The sequence below is a fragment of the Heloderma suspectum genome, chromosome 6 (genome assembly GCF_057233095.1).
Source record: "Heloderma suspectum isolate Gila_16-S chromosome 6, 16-S_ref, whole genome shotgun sequence".
Lineage (NCBI taxonomy): Eukaryota > Metazoa > Chordata > Lepidosauria > Squamata > Helodermatidae > Heloderma > Heloderma suspectum.
In genome coordinates, this window is record NC_139463.1 from 95,573,445 (window position 1) to 95,591,291 (window position 17,847).

A 17,847-nucleotide genomic window follows, 5' to 3' on the forward strand; every position below is an offset into this window, starting at 1 on the left:
CCCAGCTCAGACACCTGTAGCTTAGCATAATATATATAGCCTCACTTCTCAGGCACATCCTAGGCTCTGATAAGATAAACGATACCAGAGCTCGTTAGAATGGAATGTGCTGAGGCGGTGATATTGACCTTTGCCTCTTCTTACAAGCGAAGAGGCCCACTAGCAAGAAAACTGCAGCTAATGAACTAAAGCAGAGAGTATTATGGATCTCTAAGTCTCTCTAAAACTACTGGTAACTTGGTTACAGGCCTGAGGCCTTACACCACACCGCCACACCCATTAGCCAGAGACGAGTTGATGTATCATGTGCAAAGCTGGGGTAGCACCATGACCACATTTCTCTTACACACAAGCCAGCACACAATGGCTCTTTGGTCAACAAGGAAGGAAACCACACTTGCAGGGTAGAACAGGGTGTATCATGTTCTAACACAAACATTCACACATACATACATGCACACACACAGGTTATTTCTAAAAGTAATAGATGTTGGAATTCAACTCTCCCTGGAATTCTTTCCCTCTGTCATGGGAACATTTAAAAGGTTTGGGACTCCGGAAAGTCACATCCTCTGCCCACTTGCTTTCCTAATTGGTAGTGGTCAGTACTACTGGTCAGAACTGCCCTCCATTTAGAACTTTTATTAATGGCTTCGAAACTCAGATAAACCAATAAAACAGTCCTTATTTAAGTCCTTATTCAAACAGAACTTGGCATGTAATTAGTTAATTTATACACAGTTGGAAAAACCCCATTTCATACAGAGACAGAGAGAGAGCATAAAAAGAAAACAACTATCAATAACGTTTATCAATATACCCTAGACCTATAATCCCGAACGGCCTCACCCAGTCTTTTAGCTTAATTCCCTCTGTCACAGGAGCACTTACTCCTAATCCCAGTATAGATGTTCAAGTTGTAGTTATTGGGCTGGGCTGGTGGCCCAAACTAGAGCTGAGTCACTCATATCTGTGCCAATTTAGATGTCACTGTTGTAACAGAGTCAGAAATGGATGAGATCGGAGTGCAATCTAGTCAAATTATCATGGATACTTTTCAGCTTGTACAACTTGAGGCTGTGAATAAACTGCTTGAAGGACTGAGGCCCCACTTGATCTCTTGAAACTTGTCCACCCTGGCAGGTGAAACCAGCCCGAGCTGGGATGGGTATCTGGACCTTGCAAGTGATTAATGTCTCCTTGAGGAAAGGGGTGGTCCCCACTAGCTTAAAGGAAGAAGTTGTGAGGCCTATTGAAGAAACCTGGCTTAGTTCTATTGGTTTCTGTTAATTACTGTCCAATACCAAATCTACCATTTTTAGGCAAGTTGCTGGAACATGTGGTGGCTTCTCAGCTCCAGGTAGTGCTGGATGATGCTGATTATTTGGATGCATTCCAATCCAGATTCAGGCCTGGCTTTGGGACTGAAACAGCCTTGGTCACCCTTGTAGACAACCTAGCCAGGGAAGGGATGGGAGGAGAACGACCATGTTGCTTCTCCTGGACCTCTCAGCAGCTTTTGATACCATTGAGCATGGTATCCATCTGGATTTGTTGTCTGGCTTGGGCATAGTAGGCACCATGCTATGGTGATTCATGCTTTTCAGGCTTGACTATTGTAATGCACTTTACGTGTGGATGCCTTCAAAGACAATTTGGAAACTGTCAGTGGTACAGAATGCAGCTGCCTGGATATTGTTGAGGGGTGAGCAGTCTGCTCATGTGACACGAATACTGTGCCAGTCCCTTTTTAACCCCAATTAAAGTGCTGGTTTTAATCGTAAGTTATTTGGGCACAAGTTACTTCAAGGACTGCCTTCTCCAGTAACAGCCAGCCTGCACTTTGAGGTCATCAACTGAGGCCCTTCTCACTTGTCCTCCTCCATGAGTGGTTAGGCTCGTGAGTACAAGAGCCTTTTCAGTGGTAGCCTGGCATCTCTGGAATCAGCTTCCACGGGAGGTTCATCAGGCTCCTTCTTTGCAGGTCTTCAGGGAGGCACTGAAGACCCAGCTGTTTTTTGCTTGCTTTCCCAGGTTTATTGGTGTAATTTGTTTTCAATTATATATTCATTTCTTATTTTTATACTTTCATGTGGATTTTTATCCAATATGCCACCTTGAGAAGCGTTACCCTTAAAGGCAGCCTAAAAATAATTTTAAAGAAAACAACAACATTGGGACAGCTTTTCCCATTGGAGGAAAAGAGTGGGAGCTTTTCCCACTCTTGCTGCTGTTAAAAATAGCAGTATAAAGGAATTTAGGGGCCTTGTCCCCTTGAAGTACGTGGCCTGGGTGCAGAACGCTAGCAAAGGGCTGGGGGAGGGGGGTTACTAGGCCACCTGACTGACCAGTGTGGAGCCTTCACTGGGCCTGATTTGGCCCAAGCCCAGCTTGCAGCTCACCTCCTTCTGAGCATGCTTCAAAGTGGAGCCCCGAGATTAAAAGAAAGTTCCAGAATTAAAGCCCTAATGAGTCCAGGTTCACATTTTGGGTAATGCATTCATCATTGCACATTTGACAGACATGTTTATTGTTTTCTAGAAACAGTGAATAGCTTGGCCACATTTGTATGATCGTCTCTTGGCTTATCAAGCCAAGATATACACAAGCATTTCCCCCTTGCATCCAGTGCCTTTACTCTGATCTTCAGCTTTGTTACTAGGTGCTAGGGTGCTTCCAGGTGGAGGGCTCCTAATGCTATTAATGAAAATTCCCTCTTTTCCTTCATGGATATTTGTGGGAAGGCAAGAGTGGTGGGAAAACTCAGGAGGGTTAAGAGTGGAAGATGGCATCATCTTGACCCCAGAGGCAGGACAATGGCACAATAAAAAGCTCATCTGGAAGCCCCCCTACATACAATCCCCTTTCATCTCTCTTTTCTACAGCATCTCTTACCTGAAATGTCTTCCTCTTTTTACTTCCTCAGGTGCTGCTTGCTCAGAACCAGGTAAGAGGCCCCCAAAATATTGGAAGCATGCTCTGGGGGAGATGTAGAAAAGCAGAGGCTCTGAAATTTCAGAAATTATCCAGTCCTATTTTCTTGCCTAAGACAGGATCCTCTTTAATGCACCAGATGTTAATACCCCTGGAGCTGATAAATCCATAGTAAGTGGATTCTAGCATATTACAACTAAAGAGCTATGCAAAAAAATAAAAGAAAAGAAGTGTCCCATTCTAGATGTGTTTCTGGAAAAAGTTTGGATTTCCATTCCAAGTTCCTTAAGCAAGAAAGCTAAGCCAGGTGCTATAAGGGAAAGTGACATCCTCCCCATACACTTTAGGGATGTTGTGGGTGCCCGATTTGGTCCTGGGGACTCCCCACCACCCCCCGCATCCCTGAGCCATTCCCACCAAGCCCCTGCCCCCACTCAACCCCCCCTGCCGCACTTGCTGAGCTGCCCACACTCACCCAGGCCCTGTCCTCCAGTGTCAAGACCACCATTTTACACCCCCCCGAAAGGCGATTGTGTATATGTGCACATAGAGCTATGCGCAAAATGGCACAGTGAATAGCCCATATACCTGATTCATGGCATATATACAGGCATAAATAGTCCATATATGTAAATGGGCTATTTACACCTGTAATCTTGCATATATGGGAGATTCATGGCACCATTCTGCGTATAGCTCTATGTGCGCAGACTCACGATCTCCATGTTTTTTCAAAAAATGGCGATCGCAATGCCAGGGGATGGGGCCTGAGTGAGTGCTGGCGGCTCAGCGAGCATGGCGGGGGGGGGTCAAGCACAGGTCATGGGGAGCAAGATCGGGGTCGGGGTCAGGGGCTGGGTGGGGATCTGGAGAACCCGGATCGGGGCGGGGGGCATCCATCCCTAATTCACTTCCTCTGATTGGATGGATGCCTTATTTTAAGTGTGGAGACATTCTTCCTAGGTCCAAATGTGTTCATAGCTCAAGCAAGACCCAGAAAACAAGCCTCTCCCATGGAGAATCTTCCTGGTCCCCTATCACACATATACTATGAATAACAAGCAGACATCCTAGCTCCAGTCTGGTCTTGTTAAATATTCATAGGACTGGGCCACATCTTCTGCTGAGAAATAATAAGGCAATAAAGGTCTATTAATTTGCCAGATTCAATACTTGAGGAGGCTCGACAACTGGAAATGTTGTTTTAAAACATGCTCTATGCAAGATAATTTAAACCAAGAAATTTTGTTTCATATTGTAGCACTTCCATTTTCTGAGTATTGCAGCTCAAAATGATACATCCTCCCATTTCTTTTCCTTCCTCCATAGTTTGTGGACGGCCAAAAAAAGTCTCATCACGAATCGTTGGGGGCCAACCAGCCTCTAACGGGTCATGGCCCTGGCAAGTCAGCATTTTTCGTGGTGGACGTCCCGTTTGCGGAGGCTCCCTCATAAATGACCAGTGGGTGTTGTCAGCAGCTCACTGCTTCTATGGGTATGGATCAGATATGTGTTGCTGTAGACCCCTTTATAAAGCTTCAGCCCAGAGGCATCTGCAAGGCCAGGCTACTATTCTATGCCTACCAGTCGGCAAATTGGCGACTGGTCTCAATAAGGCAAGGTCAGGCAGAGCACGGAAGAGTTTCCAAAACAGAAGAAGCAGGTGGCTGGGAAGCAGGCAGAGGGGGGAAGTTTCAGGTCCAAGGGGAAGCTTGTAAGAAAGCCAGGGAATAGGGCATTAGGAAAACAAAAGAAGGCATTTGGTTGGTTTGCTGGTCAGTCAATGGGGACAGGCAGTGCAAGAGCAGCTAAGGCTGTGCCTGAGACTAAATTACTCACACTGAAAAGCCAAGGACCAAGTCAGCCACTTTAAAGGACCAGGTGGAATGCTATTGGCCCCTTTTGTCACCTGACATCTCTTGAGTTGGTAGTTGCTGCTATACCACCCTCTAACTATGGCACAGGTGGCACTGAAGAAGACCAGAGGGTCCATTTTCTGGTGGAAAAGAAAGGGAAGACATATGTTCTCTGCTACCAGAATCTGGGATCCCCTGATGCTGTAAAGTGGGCCCAATTATCACTGCCAAGAGACTTTGCTGGATAGTCTGCTTTTTGGAAGAAAGCAGGTGATGGATAGTTCTTCCTGATTGCCTGCCTCCCTGGATGGAAAGATTTTGAGTGGCACAGTCTCACTGGCACTGTTAATAAGTGTTGTCCTTCCTGTTTCCCCCCTCCTCATTGGTCAAAAAACATATCCATCTCCCAACATTTAGAAGCAGGTTCCTCTCAGCGCTATTTTAGCACCATGGTTTGGGTGCAAAACTTTTTTTTAATCTTATTTTTAAGAAGTGCCTGCAGCACAGCTAAGTAAATATACTTCCAAGTAAATATGGTTATAACATGGCTGATTTCACTGAAGAATGGCCAATCGCTAGTTCTATTCAATAGCTCTAAACAGACAGACCAATGTAGTCAGATTCACAGCCCAGCTAGAAAACTTGCCAGCTAGATTTTCCCTGATTAATAGTTGGCTCTGAAGAGAACATGGAAATGCAGAGCAAGTACATTTGTTTGTTTGTAATACAAATATGCCACATAATATAATAAAATCTCCAAGCGGTGCACATGTAAATATTAAAAACCATGTTTAAATACTCTATTAAAAAGTATTTAAACTGCAGTAATGATAAAATGACAATTAAAATGCACTATTAAAAAATCCAGCTGCAATAGCAATACAAAATAATACAAGGAGCAGTAAAATGGAGCAGCATATAATTACTTGCAATTAATTACAGGCCAGAGAAACCTTAGATGAACAAGTGTGCTTTTAGGAGGGGTTTGAAACATACCACATTTCCCGCCTCCCAAACTGCATGGGGGGAGGGTACTCCAGAGGGTGGGTTCCACCACCAAGGATGCCAGCTTTGAGATATTACATGGTAGCATTCCGTTGTTCACAGAATGACCAGCAAGGCTTCCTCTGAAGACCTTAATGTCAGCTGGGTGTAGATAGGAGAAGGCAGTCTGCTAGATATCTTGGTCCCAAATTAATTAGGGCTTTCCATGTCAGCAACCTAACCTTGAATACGTTCACTAGAGAAAGGAGGGGAACATGAAACCCCAACTTGTGATCAGGCTTCTCCAGGGACAAGTTCTCCCACTGTGCCTCAGTCACACATTTTCCCATCCACAACTGCAAAGAGATTTCATAATTGTTCTGATCATGACTTCCTTAACGGATTTTCTGCAGAAGAAAAGGAAAAAAAAACGAAAAAAGGAAGACCTGGTGAAAAGACACAGGAGAATTATATCTGGATGACAATGACGTCTGACATAAAATTGTGTGAGCCCAGCATGGTGATTGCACATTAAAAGCCTTGTCCAGAAGCACCTTTAGTGAAGTATTTGGCCACTTTCAGACAGGAGAGGATGAAATGAGGAGAATCCAGCTTTCTCAAAGGGCTCTCCTGCTCATAATGCAAAACAGGAATTGTCTCATGTCAGCAAGTTTCCTCACCTGCTGGAGAAAGGATCCTATATTTGACTTACTGATTAATGTCTTCACTCCTACATGGTTTAGTAAAACATTTTTAAAAAAAAAAGATGTAAAGGTGCAACAAAATATTGCAAACTTCCAGAATTTGCATTTTGAACACTTTTCTAATTTTGATATGGAATTTTATTTTTGAGAGATATATTTGTTAAAGAAAATCCTTTTGATTTTAGTTTGAGTGAATTTTAACAGCATTTGCCAAATACAATTGTTTTATGCTTCCAACAAAATAAAATCAAAATTTCCTGTTTCTAGGAATGTTCAGAAAAACTCAGTTCAGAGACTATAGATTCAAAGGTTTGCAAACAAATCCAGACATTTAGGAGAATGTGTCTGACATTTGCCAGGCCTGAAATTGTAGCAAAGAACAGGAATTCTGCAGAAAGTTTCATGTCCCCCCAATTGCACAGAAGGGAAATCCCTGCAAGTTCACACCAGCTTCTCTTGCAAAAGGACTGGGCATCAACCCTTGGATGGAGAGAAGAGGGGTCCCTATAGGTTGGTTGGTTGTAAGAAATGATCATAATTTCTCCTTACATGCAATGCAGAAACTCTTCTCTTTCTTCAATGAGCCATGGTGCATCCTACATAACCACAGCTCTGTCCTTGATAGGGAAAACTCAACACCAATAATAACAGTAAGAATAAGGGTGAATGTCTGGTAATGACAGAACTTTAAAAAAATCATTTGTATTATTATGTGTCCTTGGCATGGGCCACAATACATAGCAGCTCAGAAAACTGAAGTTGTCTTGCTTGTACTCTCTGGGCCAAACTGGATCTGATAGTAAAGATTCTTGATTGAATAAGAACTGCAGAGGTGGGGTGGATTCAGATCCTCAGTAAAACTTTGGGAGTGGAAGCAGGCAAGCTTCTAAATGCCCCATTACAGAAAATGTACAGGTGCCAGGGTGAAGGCAGAATTACATCTAGGATGCTTCCAGATGTGGCTTTTATTGTGCAATCAAATTGCCTCATGCACCAAATTTTACAGGGGCTTCACATGATGATGTGAAGTCCTCTACTTGTAACCTTCCTGTGTTTTCCCACTTCATGTTCTGTCTTTTTTCTTACCACAGAAAATCTATTATGGATGATCCATTAAAGAATGCCTTCTGATGTTAGCTGTGGGACTTCACTATCTGGATGCATCACTGGAACAGAGTAAAGGAGGAAATGCTTAACCCCCAATCCCTAAGCTCCTGTTCCCAGTGCAATTCAGGAGGCCTTGCAGCTTATTTTTAAAAGGTATTTCAGGTGGCAATCCTATATTCTTGTTACACACTGGCTGATGTGTTATAGGATTCAACCAAAGTTCTCCTACAGCAACACAACTCGATATATGCTGCCACCATGAAATATATGCCATCACCATGACATGTGGAAGAACTCCCCCAATATAAGAACAAAGATTATTATTTTTTATTTGTTTCTGCTGTGTTTCCCCGTCCTGCCCCAGGCTGAACACCTATTTGATATGGTAACTGTTCCACCAGCTTCTTGGTGGTGTATCTGCACCACCCCAAGTATAACTGGGCTATAGGACTGTTCAGCCCAATCTCACCATGGATCTTCTTGTCTTGTGTAGTTTGGAAACCAGTACAGCAGAGTCTCTGGTCTTGCATGTCTTGATGAAACCCAGAATTCAGTTTTGCAAGCTCTTGTTGCATTTTATTTTTGTGTTCACAGATCCCTCGTTGCTTACCAATATGATGTGGTGCTAGGTGCCAATCAGCTCTCAAAGCCTACAGATATCGTTATAGAATCCAAAGTGGAAAAGATTATCTCCCACCCTGACTATGATGGTGTTGGTGGGGATATCGCTTTAGTTAAACTGATGTCCCCTGTGGAATTCACCGACTACATCCTCCCTGTCTGCCTGCCAAGCTCCTCTGTACAATTTCCTCAGGACGCAGATTGCTGGGTCACTGGATGGGGAACTATCCGACAAACTGGTAAGCAATGTTCTTTGTGATGCTGACTCAGTCTCTGCTGGCTTCCACAACATCAACGCCCATGGTGCTTTACAGAGCAAGGGGTGGAAAAAACAGCTTCCTTCCCCAAGGGCCTTACTATCTCAAAGCTGCCACAGGGAGACAGAAGAAAAAGAGGAAGACAAATATAACACAAAGGATGGATCTGAGCAAATCCAGGTACATATAGCTAGACCCGTTCAATCAGGGCAGAAGCACATTTCACAGTCACCAAAGGGACGCTGTCCAAAATGGTTTCCCTGTATAGTCTTCACCCCAATCATAAGATTTGGAAGGACTCCCAATTGTGGATGGGTGCTGTTGAGCTGTGAGTCTCCACAAGAAATGCTGACAAACTTCTCCCAAACCAGATTCAGAAACAAACTTCAGAGGCTCATTGCAGCCCACCTAAGAACCAGGTTTACAGGGCTGGTGTAGGTCAACAGACATTCAGAGGGTTAAATCTTTCTTAATCCTCAGGTTAAGCTCTGAGTGCACGCAGGCAGACAGAAACACACTCCTCTCCCAACAGATGCATCTCAAATATATCCTTAGCACTAATGTGTTAGAATCTTCTCTACAGTCTTCTATGGAAGCAAAATTAAATTTGGAGGTATGGGGGTCTATTTTTCTCCTACTCATTTAGACTCTGAGCTTGGTTGATACTTTCTTTCAAGCCATCAATCAACATGGTGCTTTACAGCACAACATTAAAAAGTCCTTGCCCCAAAGAACATGCAATCTAAAGTTTGTCATGGAGAGACAACAGAGGATTGGGAGAGACTGAAGCCCTTTCCCAGTCATTCAAACAGAGCACAGAGGCCGTCTCTTGTGCCATCTGGATCCTGGAAAGGAAAAGGTGGCTTTTTAGGAGGAATGCAAAGGCAGAGAGGGAGGTGGCATTGTGATGGTGCTTTGGGATGGAATGCCAGATGCAATATGGGCAGCAAGAGACATCTGATGGAGCAAGAGACTATCAGGTGGCTGAGAATGATGGAACTGGAAGAGCAAAAGTCATTGGGCAGAGATATATCAGGACATAAGAGGAGAGAGATAAAGGGGAGACTATGGAAGGCCCTAAAGGTTAGGACAAGAACAGTCTGTGTTGGATCTGAAAGTGGAAAGGAAGCTTGTGTAGGGGCAGAGGAGACAGTCAATGATACTCACCAGCACTAGGTAGGCAGTGGAGTTTGTGAAATAGTGGGCTAGCACGGCTTCTACTGAATAATATGGGTTCTGGGTATGAGGTGGTGCAAATGCCCAAAGTGTGTTGAGTGCGTCCATTACTAAAAGTATGTCTGTCCACTCTGTATGCACCAGAAGTTTCCTTCCTTGGCATTCTATGGCCACATTCCATTTCATCTTCCTACAGGGGCATTGCCACCCCTAAATGCCCTCCAGGAACTGAAGGTGTTACTGATAAACCGAACGTACTGCAATGCTCTCTACACCATTAATCCAAATATCTCATTGGGTGAAGAACCTATTAAGCCTGATATGATCTGCGCTGGTTATCCAGAAGGTGGGAAGGATGCCTGCCAGGTAGGATGCTCCATAACTTGTTCTTTATACAGCCATTGCCTCTGGTAGACAGGTACACCCCAGAACTTGTCAGCTCTGGGCTCCAGCCCAGTTTAATTCTAGAGTGACCAGAGGCAAAAGAAGACAGGGCTCCTGCACTTTTAAGGGCTCCTGCAATTCTTTGTGGAGAAGAGGAATTTCAGCAGGTTTAGCTTGTCTGACTGTCAAAGGAACAGCAGCCCTGACCTCTTTTGTCTCTGGCAACCCAACTTTATTCACAAGAACCAACAGTTCAGTAATTAACTCCTGTTAGAAGAGGGATTCTCAGAATTCAGTCCTTCTCCCTCTCCTGAGAAAAGAACGAGCATTAAAATTAATGCTGTATGGAAAAATGATTCTGCGTTTTCAGCCACTATCATTCAAGCTGATAGAAATTATTCATAGAAAATATTCAGAAATATTTTCAAAGGAGGAAAATGATCTTTGGTCAAGCTGGGAGATAGCACTTCTCCATCCTTTGGGATTCCCCATGATCCAAGAGCTGGATGGCCACAAATCAGAGGGTGGTCCTGTATCTGTGGATTATCTGCATTGGCAGGGGGTTGGATTCGATGAACTTTGAAGTCCCTCCTAACTCTGTGATTCTTTGGTGGTGATGGTGGTGACATAGCATGGTTGTAACCCCATAGAATGAAAGTCAATTAATCATATAATTTGGAGCTCAAATAATTGATTAGGTAATGAGTTAAATCTGTATACATTTCTATGTGAGATAAGACCATTGGTTCTAAAGACAAAGGGCGTCTCGACATTAAGCAAAAATCCACAGCTTTACTGGGGCTTCGTCTTCCAGAGCCTTTGTGAGTTTACAATCAGCACAATACACACACTTCCCCCTTCCCCCCTTTGTTTTTGCCTGGTCCTTTCCACATGTTTCATTTGTACCACCAGTAGATTGCACTGCTATATTGCACGATTTATATATTACCTCTTTTCTGGTGGTACTTCTATTGCTTAAAAAAAATAAAAATAAACAATGATGAACAACTTTTACACCCTTGAATGGGAGCCCATTACACATGGGTGCAGGGGAAGGCTGAGAGAATGTTGGCTTGCTTAAGACTGCCTTATGAGTATGTGGCTGAGGTAAGACTGAAACTTTATTCCAGTTCTCTAACCTACTCAGCATACCAAATTGGATGTCAGAGTGTTTGGCAAAGACATGTGCTATCTCCCATCATCTCTCTCCACAGGGTGACTCCGGGGGGCCCCTGGTTTGCAACCTTGAAGGAGCTTGGACCGAGGCTGGGATTGTGAGTTGGGGAATTGGGTGTGCCCGGCGCAACTACCCTGGCGTCTATGCTTCAGTGACTTTCTATGCCAACTGGATCAATGAGACAATGGTTGCTAATGGTGGTGGGAAGAATGGTGGGTTACATAAGACCTCCACTGTGACACTCCTCCTACTCTCCTTTGCACTAGGCCTCCTGTGAGACACTCATCTCTCTGCTTTCAGCCTGCCAGTTAACTGCATGGAATATCATTATTCAGGGTGCTGTTCGGATTCTATTTAAATATGTCCAGAATAACCACATGCAAAAGGGTAGAAATTCAGAGGACCTCACCACAGCTCTCTACTGTCTAACTAAATTGGGTGCATCTGCATTGCCCATTGAGTTATTTATTTTTTTAAGAATCTGATTGTGGTTTAAGTGGTATGACTTACTCCAAAAAACATAAGGAAATTGCCACTTCGAGAAAATGCTGAGAGAGAGCTTCTTGGCCTTTTGGATAAGATCAAGTGAGAAAACACTGAGCATTTTTTATCCAACCCTGGAATTTGCTCAGGAGTCACGGTACTCAAGTTGTTATTACATGATTCAAATAAAATCATAATAATCCCTTGAGATTTTGAAATGGTGTGGCAAGAAATGGCGAATAAATTCAAAACCTGGGCTGCAGGATAAATACTGAACTGTCAGTTTAATTTCTCTGACTTTGAGAGCAATCCGAACCCCCATCACCAATGTTTGGATGGTGTCCAGATGTTGCGGTGGTGGCCTTCCTTCAGCCTCTTCCGGCACAGAGGAGTGCTGCTGGTGTGTGGGACTGCTACGGCAGAAGCCCCCATTGCCCCAATGGAAGCAAAAAAGTGTCCACTGGCAGTTCTCCCACCAGGGGTAGCTGAATGAAAGCTGGATCCAAAGCCCCTCTGATCCTCTGATTTGGTCCCCTCACGCCTGGAGCTGCCATGGAAAAATTCATTCCCATTGTGACCAACAGGGTGGAGAGGTGTAAACATCCCGCTCCAGTGAGGGAGAGGTCATCCCCTTTCATGCTGGCCAACGTGAGCCAGCAGGCCTCTGAGTGAGGTGGCAGATCAACCTCTGCCACCTCAGGATTGCTCTGTCAGGTTATTTATTGCTATACTTCAGATACAAAGAGATTGCTGTGTCCTTTACATGCAGTTTGCGCATCATCACGACATCATGATTGAATGTTTTTTAACTATTTCACTACTTTTACTCATTGTATGGCTATTTCTTCTCCTTTTCTCTTGTATGACTTGTATAATATTGTATCAAATCAACTTTAAAATGGAATATCCGGAATTATTAAAGGGTGACTAAATTGGACCAGATCCCTTGCTGTTGATGGTATTGTCAGTGATGATTTCCTTTTATTGCCTTTGCGTAATCCCTTTATTGGGGAACTTTTATACCCCATGTAGTCAGAATACAGAGCTGTGTTCTTGTAACGCGGAGGTGCAGAACGTCAGGCCTGGGGGCCGAATTTGACCCTCTGGTTTTCCCAATCCAGCCTCCACAGTTCCTCAGATGACCACAGCCCTCTCCCTTGACCACCAATCACTTTGTAGTTCCTTCCATTTCTGCAGCATCTTCCCCCATTCTAAAAGGAATAAACCAATACACAGGCAAAGCAATGCATATGAAACATCACTCCATGCCTCAGTGAATGAGTAGCAATCATGCATCCAGTTTATAAGGTATAGATTAAAATGAATTATGAACAGATTTTAAAATGTGAAATGTTTTGGCATAAAATGCCAGCTTTCATCACAAATGAGAGTATGCTACCATACCACTTATAAACTCATCCAGAACCAATCAGGAATAGGCCAAATTTCAAAGGGGGAATAAAGATTAACAGTCAGTACCTGTGTTAAATAACCAAACAAGATGCATTAATAAACATCATGACTTCTTTAATCTCATCCTTCACACTCATATCAGGTTTCAACTGATCAATAAATGTTGCCTCCTTACAGAGCAATTCTATGGCCCCTGGACAGCCATAAGATTGGGTCTGGGGCAGGGAGCTATAGGATTGTTTGGTTTCCTGGCTACAAGGTCAGAGATAGGGCTCCAACCTGAGAGTCAGGAAACTGCACTACTCACTCCACCCCCACCCCCACCCCTGTGCCCCCTCAAGAGATGTCATGGAAGGAACCACACTGGCTACCTCTTCTTGGAAAATGGAACATGGAGATGGGGAAAAGGGGGTGTTCCCAGGGACAGGGAGGGGTGGAGACTGGGTGGTTGCAATACACCATTTCCTATGGTCACCCAGTCTCCCTCCCTCCCCCTCCAAGGTACCACTGCTAGACAGGCGAAATCACCCATCTAGCAGAAATTCAGGGCAGCTGGAGCATGGAGCCTCTGGTTTCCTCCCCACCCCACCCTGCATTGGATACTCAGCAGCCTCTGGGTTTGGAGGCTGCTGACTACCTGGAGAGGGTTGTGCCCTTAATCTTTCTCCTTTGGAGGCTTTGTTCAATTGCTAGCGCAGAGATCTTCGCTAAGGTTACTCTGCCAGCAGGTTTTCCATTATATGAAGGGACCAAGAGACAAAGAAAAAGGCTCTGGTGAACTTCACCCCCAGGAAAAACTTGAGAAATGTTATTTTGAGACTGGCTGCCACAACAGGCACAGGGGGTGCAATGCGGGGGATGAAGTACCTGAGATGTGAGGTTGTAACATTTCATGGAACCCTCGGGGGAAGCCTGCAGTGCCAAAAGATTCCACCGAACCATAGTTGAAGAACACTGGCATATGCCGTCAGACATTCCTGAAGATAATTGTTGATGCTTCCTTGTATGTGGATGTTCTATCCCATCCACTTTTTTGCTAATGCATTTCTTGGGGATGGTGTGTGTGTGTGTGTGTGTGTGTGTGTGTGTGTGTGTGTGTTTAGCAATACCCAAGTGGCCACCCTATCATAGAATGTCAATTTTGAGTGGAAATGAGGGAGGGGTTTATAATAAGGCTGTGCAGGGATCCCCCCAACCCACTCTGGAAGCCAATTTGGAGCTTCTGAATCAGCCCTGACCCACCTTGGGCCGATCCAGAGCTGTGCCTATCCAGAGCTGGGCCAACCCACTTCGGCCTCTGGTCTGGATACGAAGCACAATCTGGACAACTGAGTGAGCCCTGTACCCATCCCTGCCCAGCCGTGCAAGCCCCCTGCTTCTCCCTATCTGGACCCATGGGGAGCACCCACAGCCACCACCATCTTGGAGGGAGTTGCCTTTTTCTTTTAAAATGGTGACTCTTCTTCTTCCAGTAAGTAAATGGTGCATAGATTGCGGCCGTAATGGGACCATCTATGCAACATTACATGCGTACATGGCCCATTTATGCCTGTAATATTGCCTAGATGGCTCCTTTATGGCCGCAATCTACACACCATTTACTTACAAGAAGAAGAGCAGTCGCCATGGCAACTTCCTCCAAGTTGGCAATGGCTGTGGGCACTCCCCAAGGGTCTAGGTAAAGAGCAGAGGGCTTGTGCAGCTGGGTGGGCAGCTGCCCAGATAGGGCTGAAGCAGCCTGAAGTGCTTTGGGAGCAGTCCAACCCACTTCAGGCCACTCCCAACCTTCTCTGTAACCCAGACCGTTTCAGCCCAGCTCACGCCAATCAGCTTTGGGATTCGGGCCAAAGTGGTACACAGCCCTAGTTTACACTGTGTGTTTGGAGTGTAATGTTGTGGAAAGATTTTTTCCATCTTGGATTGCCATATTGCAGATAACAGTGGAACACAAACAAGGTCAGAACACTTTACCATAATGTACACATTAAATTGTGATGGAGGTTTGTTCTTGGCAGCAGGGCAGTCAGACATTCATGCAAGCCAGAACCTCGCCTCCTCCTTACAGACGATGACATCAAAATATGATGAAATGCTGTTTTTGGTAGCCAGGCTATTAAAAAAAAAATCATATCCATCTCAACCTCCTGCCTGAAGGCACAGCAATCAAAATCTACATACACCAGAATCTGATTCCCTGAGCAAAAAGTGGACAGTATGAAATAGGAAGTCTCAAACACATAGCTTGACTAACGTTGCAACTACCTGAGAAATATAATTCCAAGTTGCAAACATTCACATCAGAATATATATTATTTATTGATTACATTTCTTTACCACCCAAGAGCCAAAGCTCTCTGGGTGTTTCTCAAGAATTAAAACCACAAAATGCAGCATAAGATACATTATAAAAAGTTAAAAGTTTAAAACTACAGTATAAAAGTACAAACCAGAATTAAACCTGGCAGCAATGTAGAGATTTAAAATACAATAACAGATTTAACACAACAGAACTAAAAAAAACTAAAATGATTGGGAAAAGAAGGTCTTTACCTGGTGCAGGAAAGAGCGCCATTGCCTACCTGGCAGCACTGGTCTTGTGCCAAAATCAAACTAAACATTCTTGTCCAACAGACTTACCATCTTACAGGAGATTCAGCATGTTTACAACCTTCATAGAACCATAGAATAGTAGGGTTGGAAGGGGCCTACAAGGCCATCGAGTCTGCCATCCACCTTTATACACTTGGATAGCTGCTTTCAATACACTGCTGGTAATGGCATGAATGGTGGGTGTCCACCTACTGCATGATGGACATTGAACCTGTTTAATGTAAGGATGAGTCAGACTAACAGACAAATCTGGGACTTAGATCCATCACTCTACCTCTGATAGCCATCCACAGCATAGGATACCATACCGTACCCACATTGCTTAAATAATATATCTGCTGAGGGTATAGCCCTTAACTGCTGTGATTTCTCAGCATTTTGGAGCATGAGTGGACTGGACATGCTTTTCCTTAATACATGTGAAAGGTTTTTTGTTAACTGAAGTACAATGCTAGATGACTGAGTATGAAGGTTACCAATACCAACCACAACTGAACCTGAACCTTATTTGTTTGACCATCGCTGTCTACACAGAACGGTTTGATTACAACTGAAGCAGGTACATAGGTCAAGTTTGATGGTTGGTTACACAACAAATGGTCAAATTGAAGTCAGGGCAACTGAAATGAAGTTAAATAAATTATTTGTATCTGTCTTCACTATGGTAGCTGCTGGGTGGATACCATCACACAAACTTTGCTTTGGGATCAAAATGTAGGCGTTTCAGACAAATGTTGAACTTGTCTGAAACTGAACTTTGTTCTTGGTATATCTGGGGATACTGTACTTCCAGTGCCACTCCTGGTTGGGGATATTGGAGAATATCATGGGCATATCTGTTGAATGGTTTTGATTGTCACTGATGTTGTGAAATATGGATTTCAGTTTACCCAGGACCACTCAGTTGATCAGGCTGAGATGTTTGGGATCTTATGAGGTGGAGAAGCACATGCACACAACCAATGCAGATGAAAGAAAAGGAGATTTATTGAAATAAAAAGAAATAAGCCAAAGCAGAACTCCCCAGAGAGTTGCACACTCTCTGAGGCTGAAGAAGTTACACAACTCTCAGGCACAAACTTAATCACACAGAAATCTCAGAGAGTTTCAGGCTCTCTGAAGCTCAAGACAGAAGAGGTTACATGCCTCTTAGGTACAAATGTAATTACAAAGGAACCTCAAAGAGTTTCAAGCCCTCTGAATCTCAGGAGGTTCCACGCCTCTTAGATTAGAGCCCCAAACCAACAATCCTCAAGAAGTTGCGTCCTTCTCTGAGGCTTAAGAAGTTGCATGCTTCTTAGGTAGAGACTTAGTTACCCAAACGTGCAGCATTAAATGACTAAATTTACAGCTAGCCCCTGTTTGTTGCTAGGGATGTCAGAGAATTCCGCAACAGATCTCAGTGAGGCTGAATGCCAGTGCATTCGGCCCCCCTAAATCCATCGCGGAACGAAGCCCCCGCACCCCCCAACCCACGAAAGGCGCGCAGGATGAAGTCCCCGCCACCCCCAACCCACAAAAGGCGCACGAAATGGAGCACTTACCTGCTCCCGTCCGCGCTGCTTTGCAAATGGCGGCCATCCTGCGGCCGCCATTCGCTTCCTCTTCACGCCATTTGCATACGCTGGGGTTTTTTCCCCCTGCCGTGATAGGCTACGTAAATATTTACATAGCCTATCACAGCTAAATACAGGGACACAAATGGCGGTGGCTACAACAGCCGCCATTTGCGTCCCTGCAGGGCTGCCCAGCAGCCAGATGTCTGGCTGCGGGCGGGTGGAGCTGGCCAGCGGCTCCGCGGCTTGGCCGCGGAGCAGAACCAGCTGGGCAGGATTCCGGGGGGAAGGAACGGATCGCCTCCCCCCCCCATTGAGGATTCCGGGGGGAGGGATGGAGCGCCTCCCCCCCCAGCGGAAACAGAACGGAACAGAAGGTAAGTGTTCAACCCATCCCTATTGTTGCTCAGCTCCAGATCGGGCCATGCCGCAAATGGCCCACTGAGGTAATGGTGATACAGTGTCAGCCAGGCCCAAGGCTAAGCCTGCTGTCTTATATCCTAAACCCAAACGGTTAAGTATGACAGAACGAAGACAGCTGCACCGTATCTAAGCCCTGAACTGTAAAATCCTTTCTCTGAATTT

The 17,847-nt window shown here is 44.7% G+C and overlaps 1 protein-coding gene across 1 annotated transcript in view; it reads left to right on the top strand.

Moving 5' to 3' along the window:
• LOC146341914 (serine protease 27-like) overlaps positions 1-12,624 on the top strand; it is a 36,201-nt gene extending 23,577 nt beyond the window's left edge. Inside the window, exons 4-8 of the mRNA XM_084805250.1 lie at positions 2,927-2,947; positions 4,264-4,429; positions 8,180-8,445; positions 9,836-10,005; positions 11,238-12,624. Coding sequence (XP_084661376.1) covers positions 2,927-2,947; positions 4,264-4,429; positions 8,180-8,445; positions 9,836-10,005; positions 11,238-11,477 — 863 coding nt within the window. The 3' untranslated portion in view covers positions 11,478-12,624. The remainder of the gene's footprint in view (positions 1-2,926; positions 2,948-4,263; positions 4,430-8,179; positions 8,446-9,835; positions 10,006-11,237) is intronic.
• Positions 12,625-17,847: the final 5,223 nt, after the last annotated feature.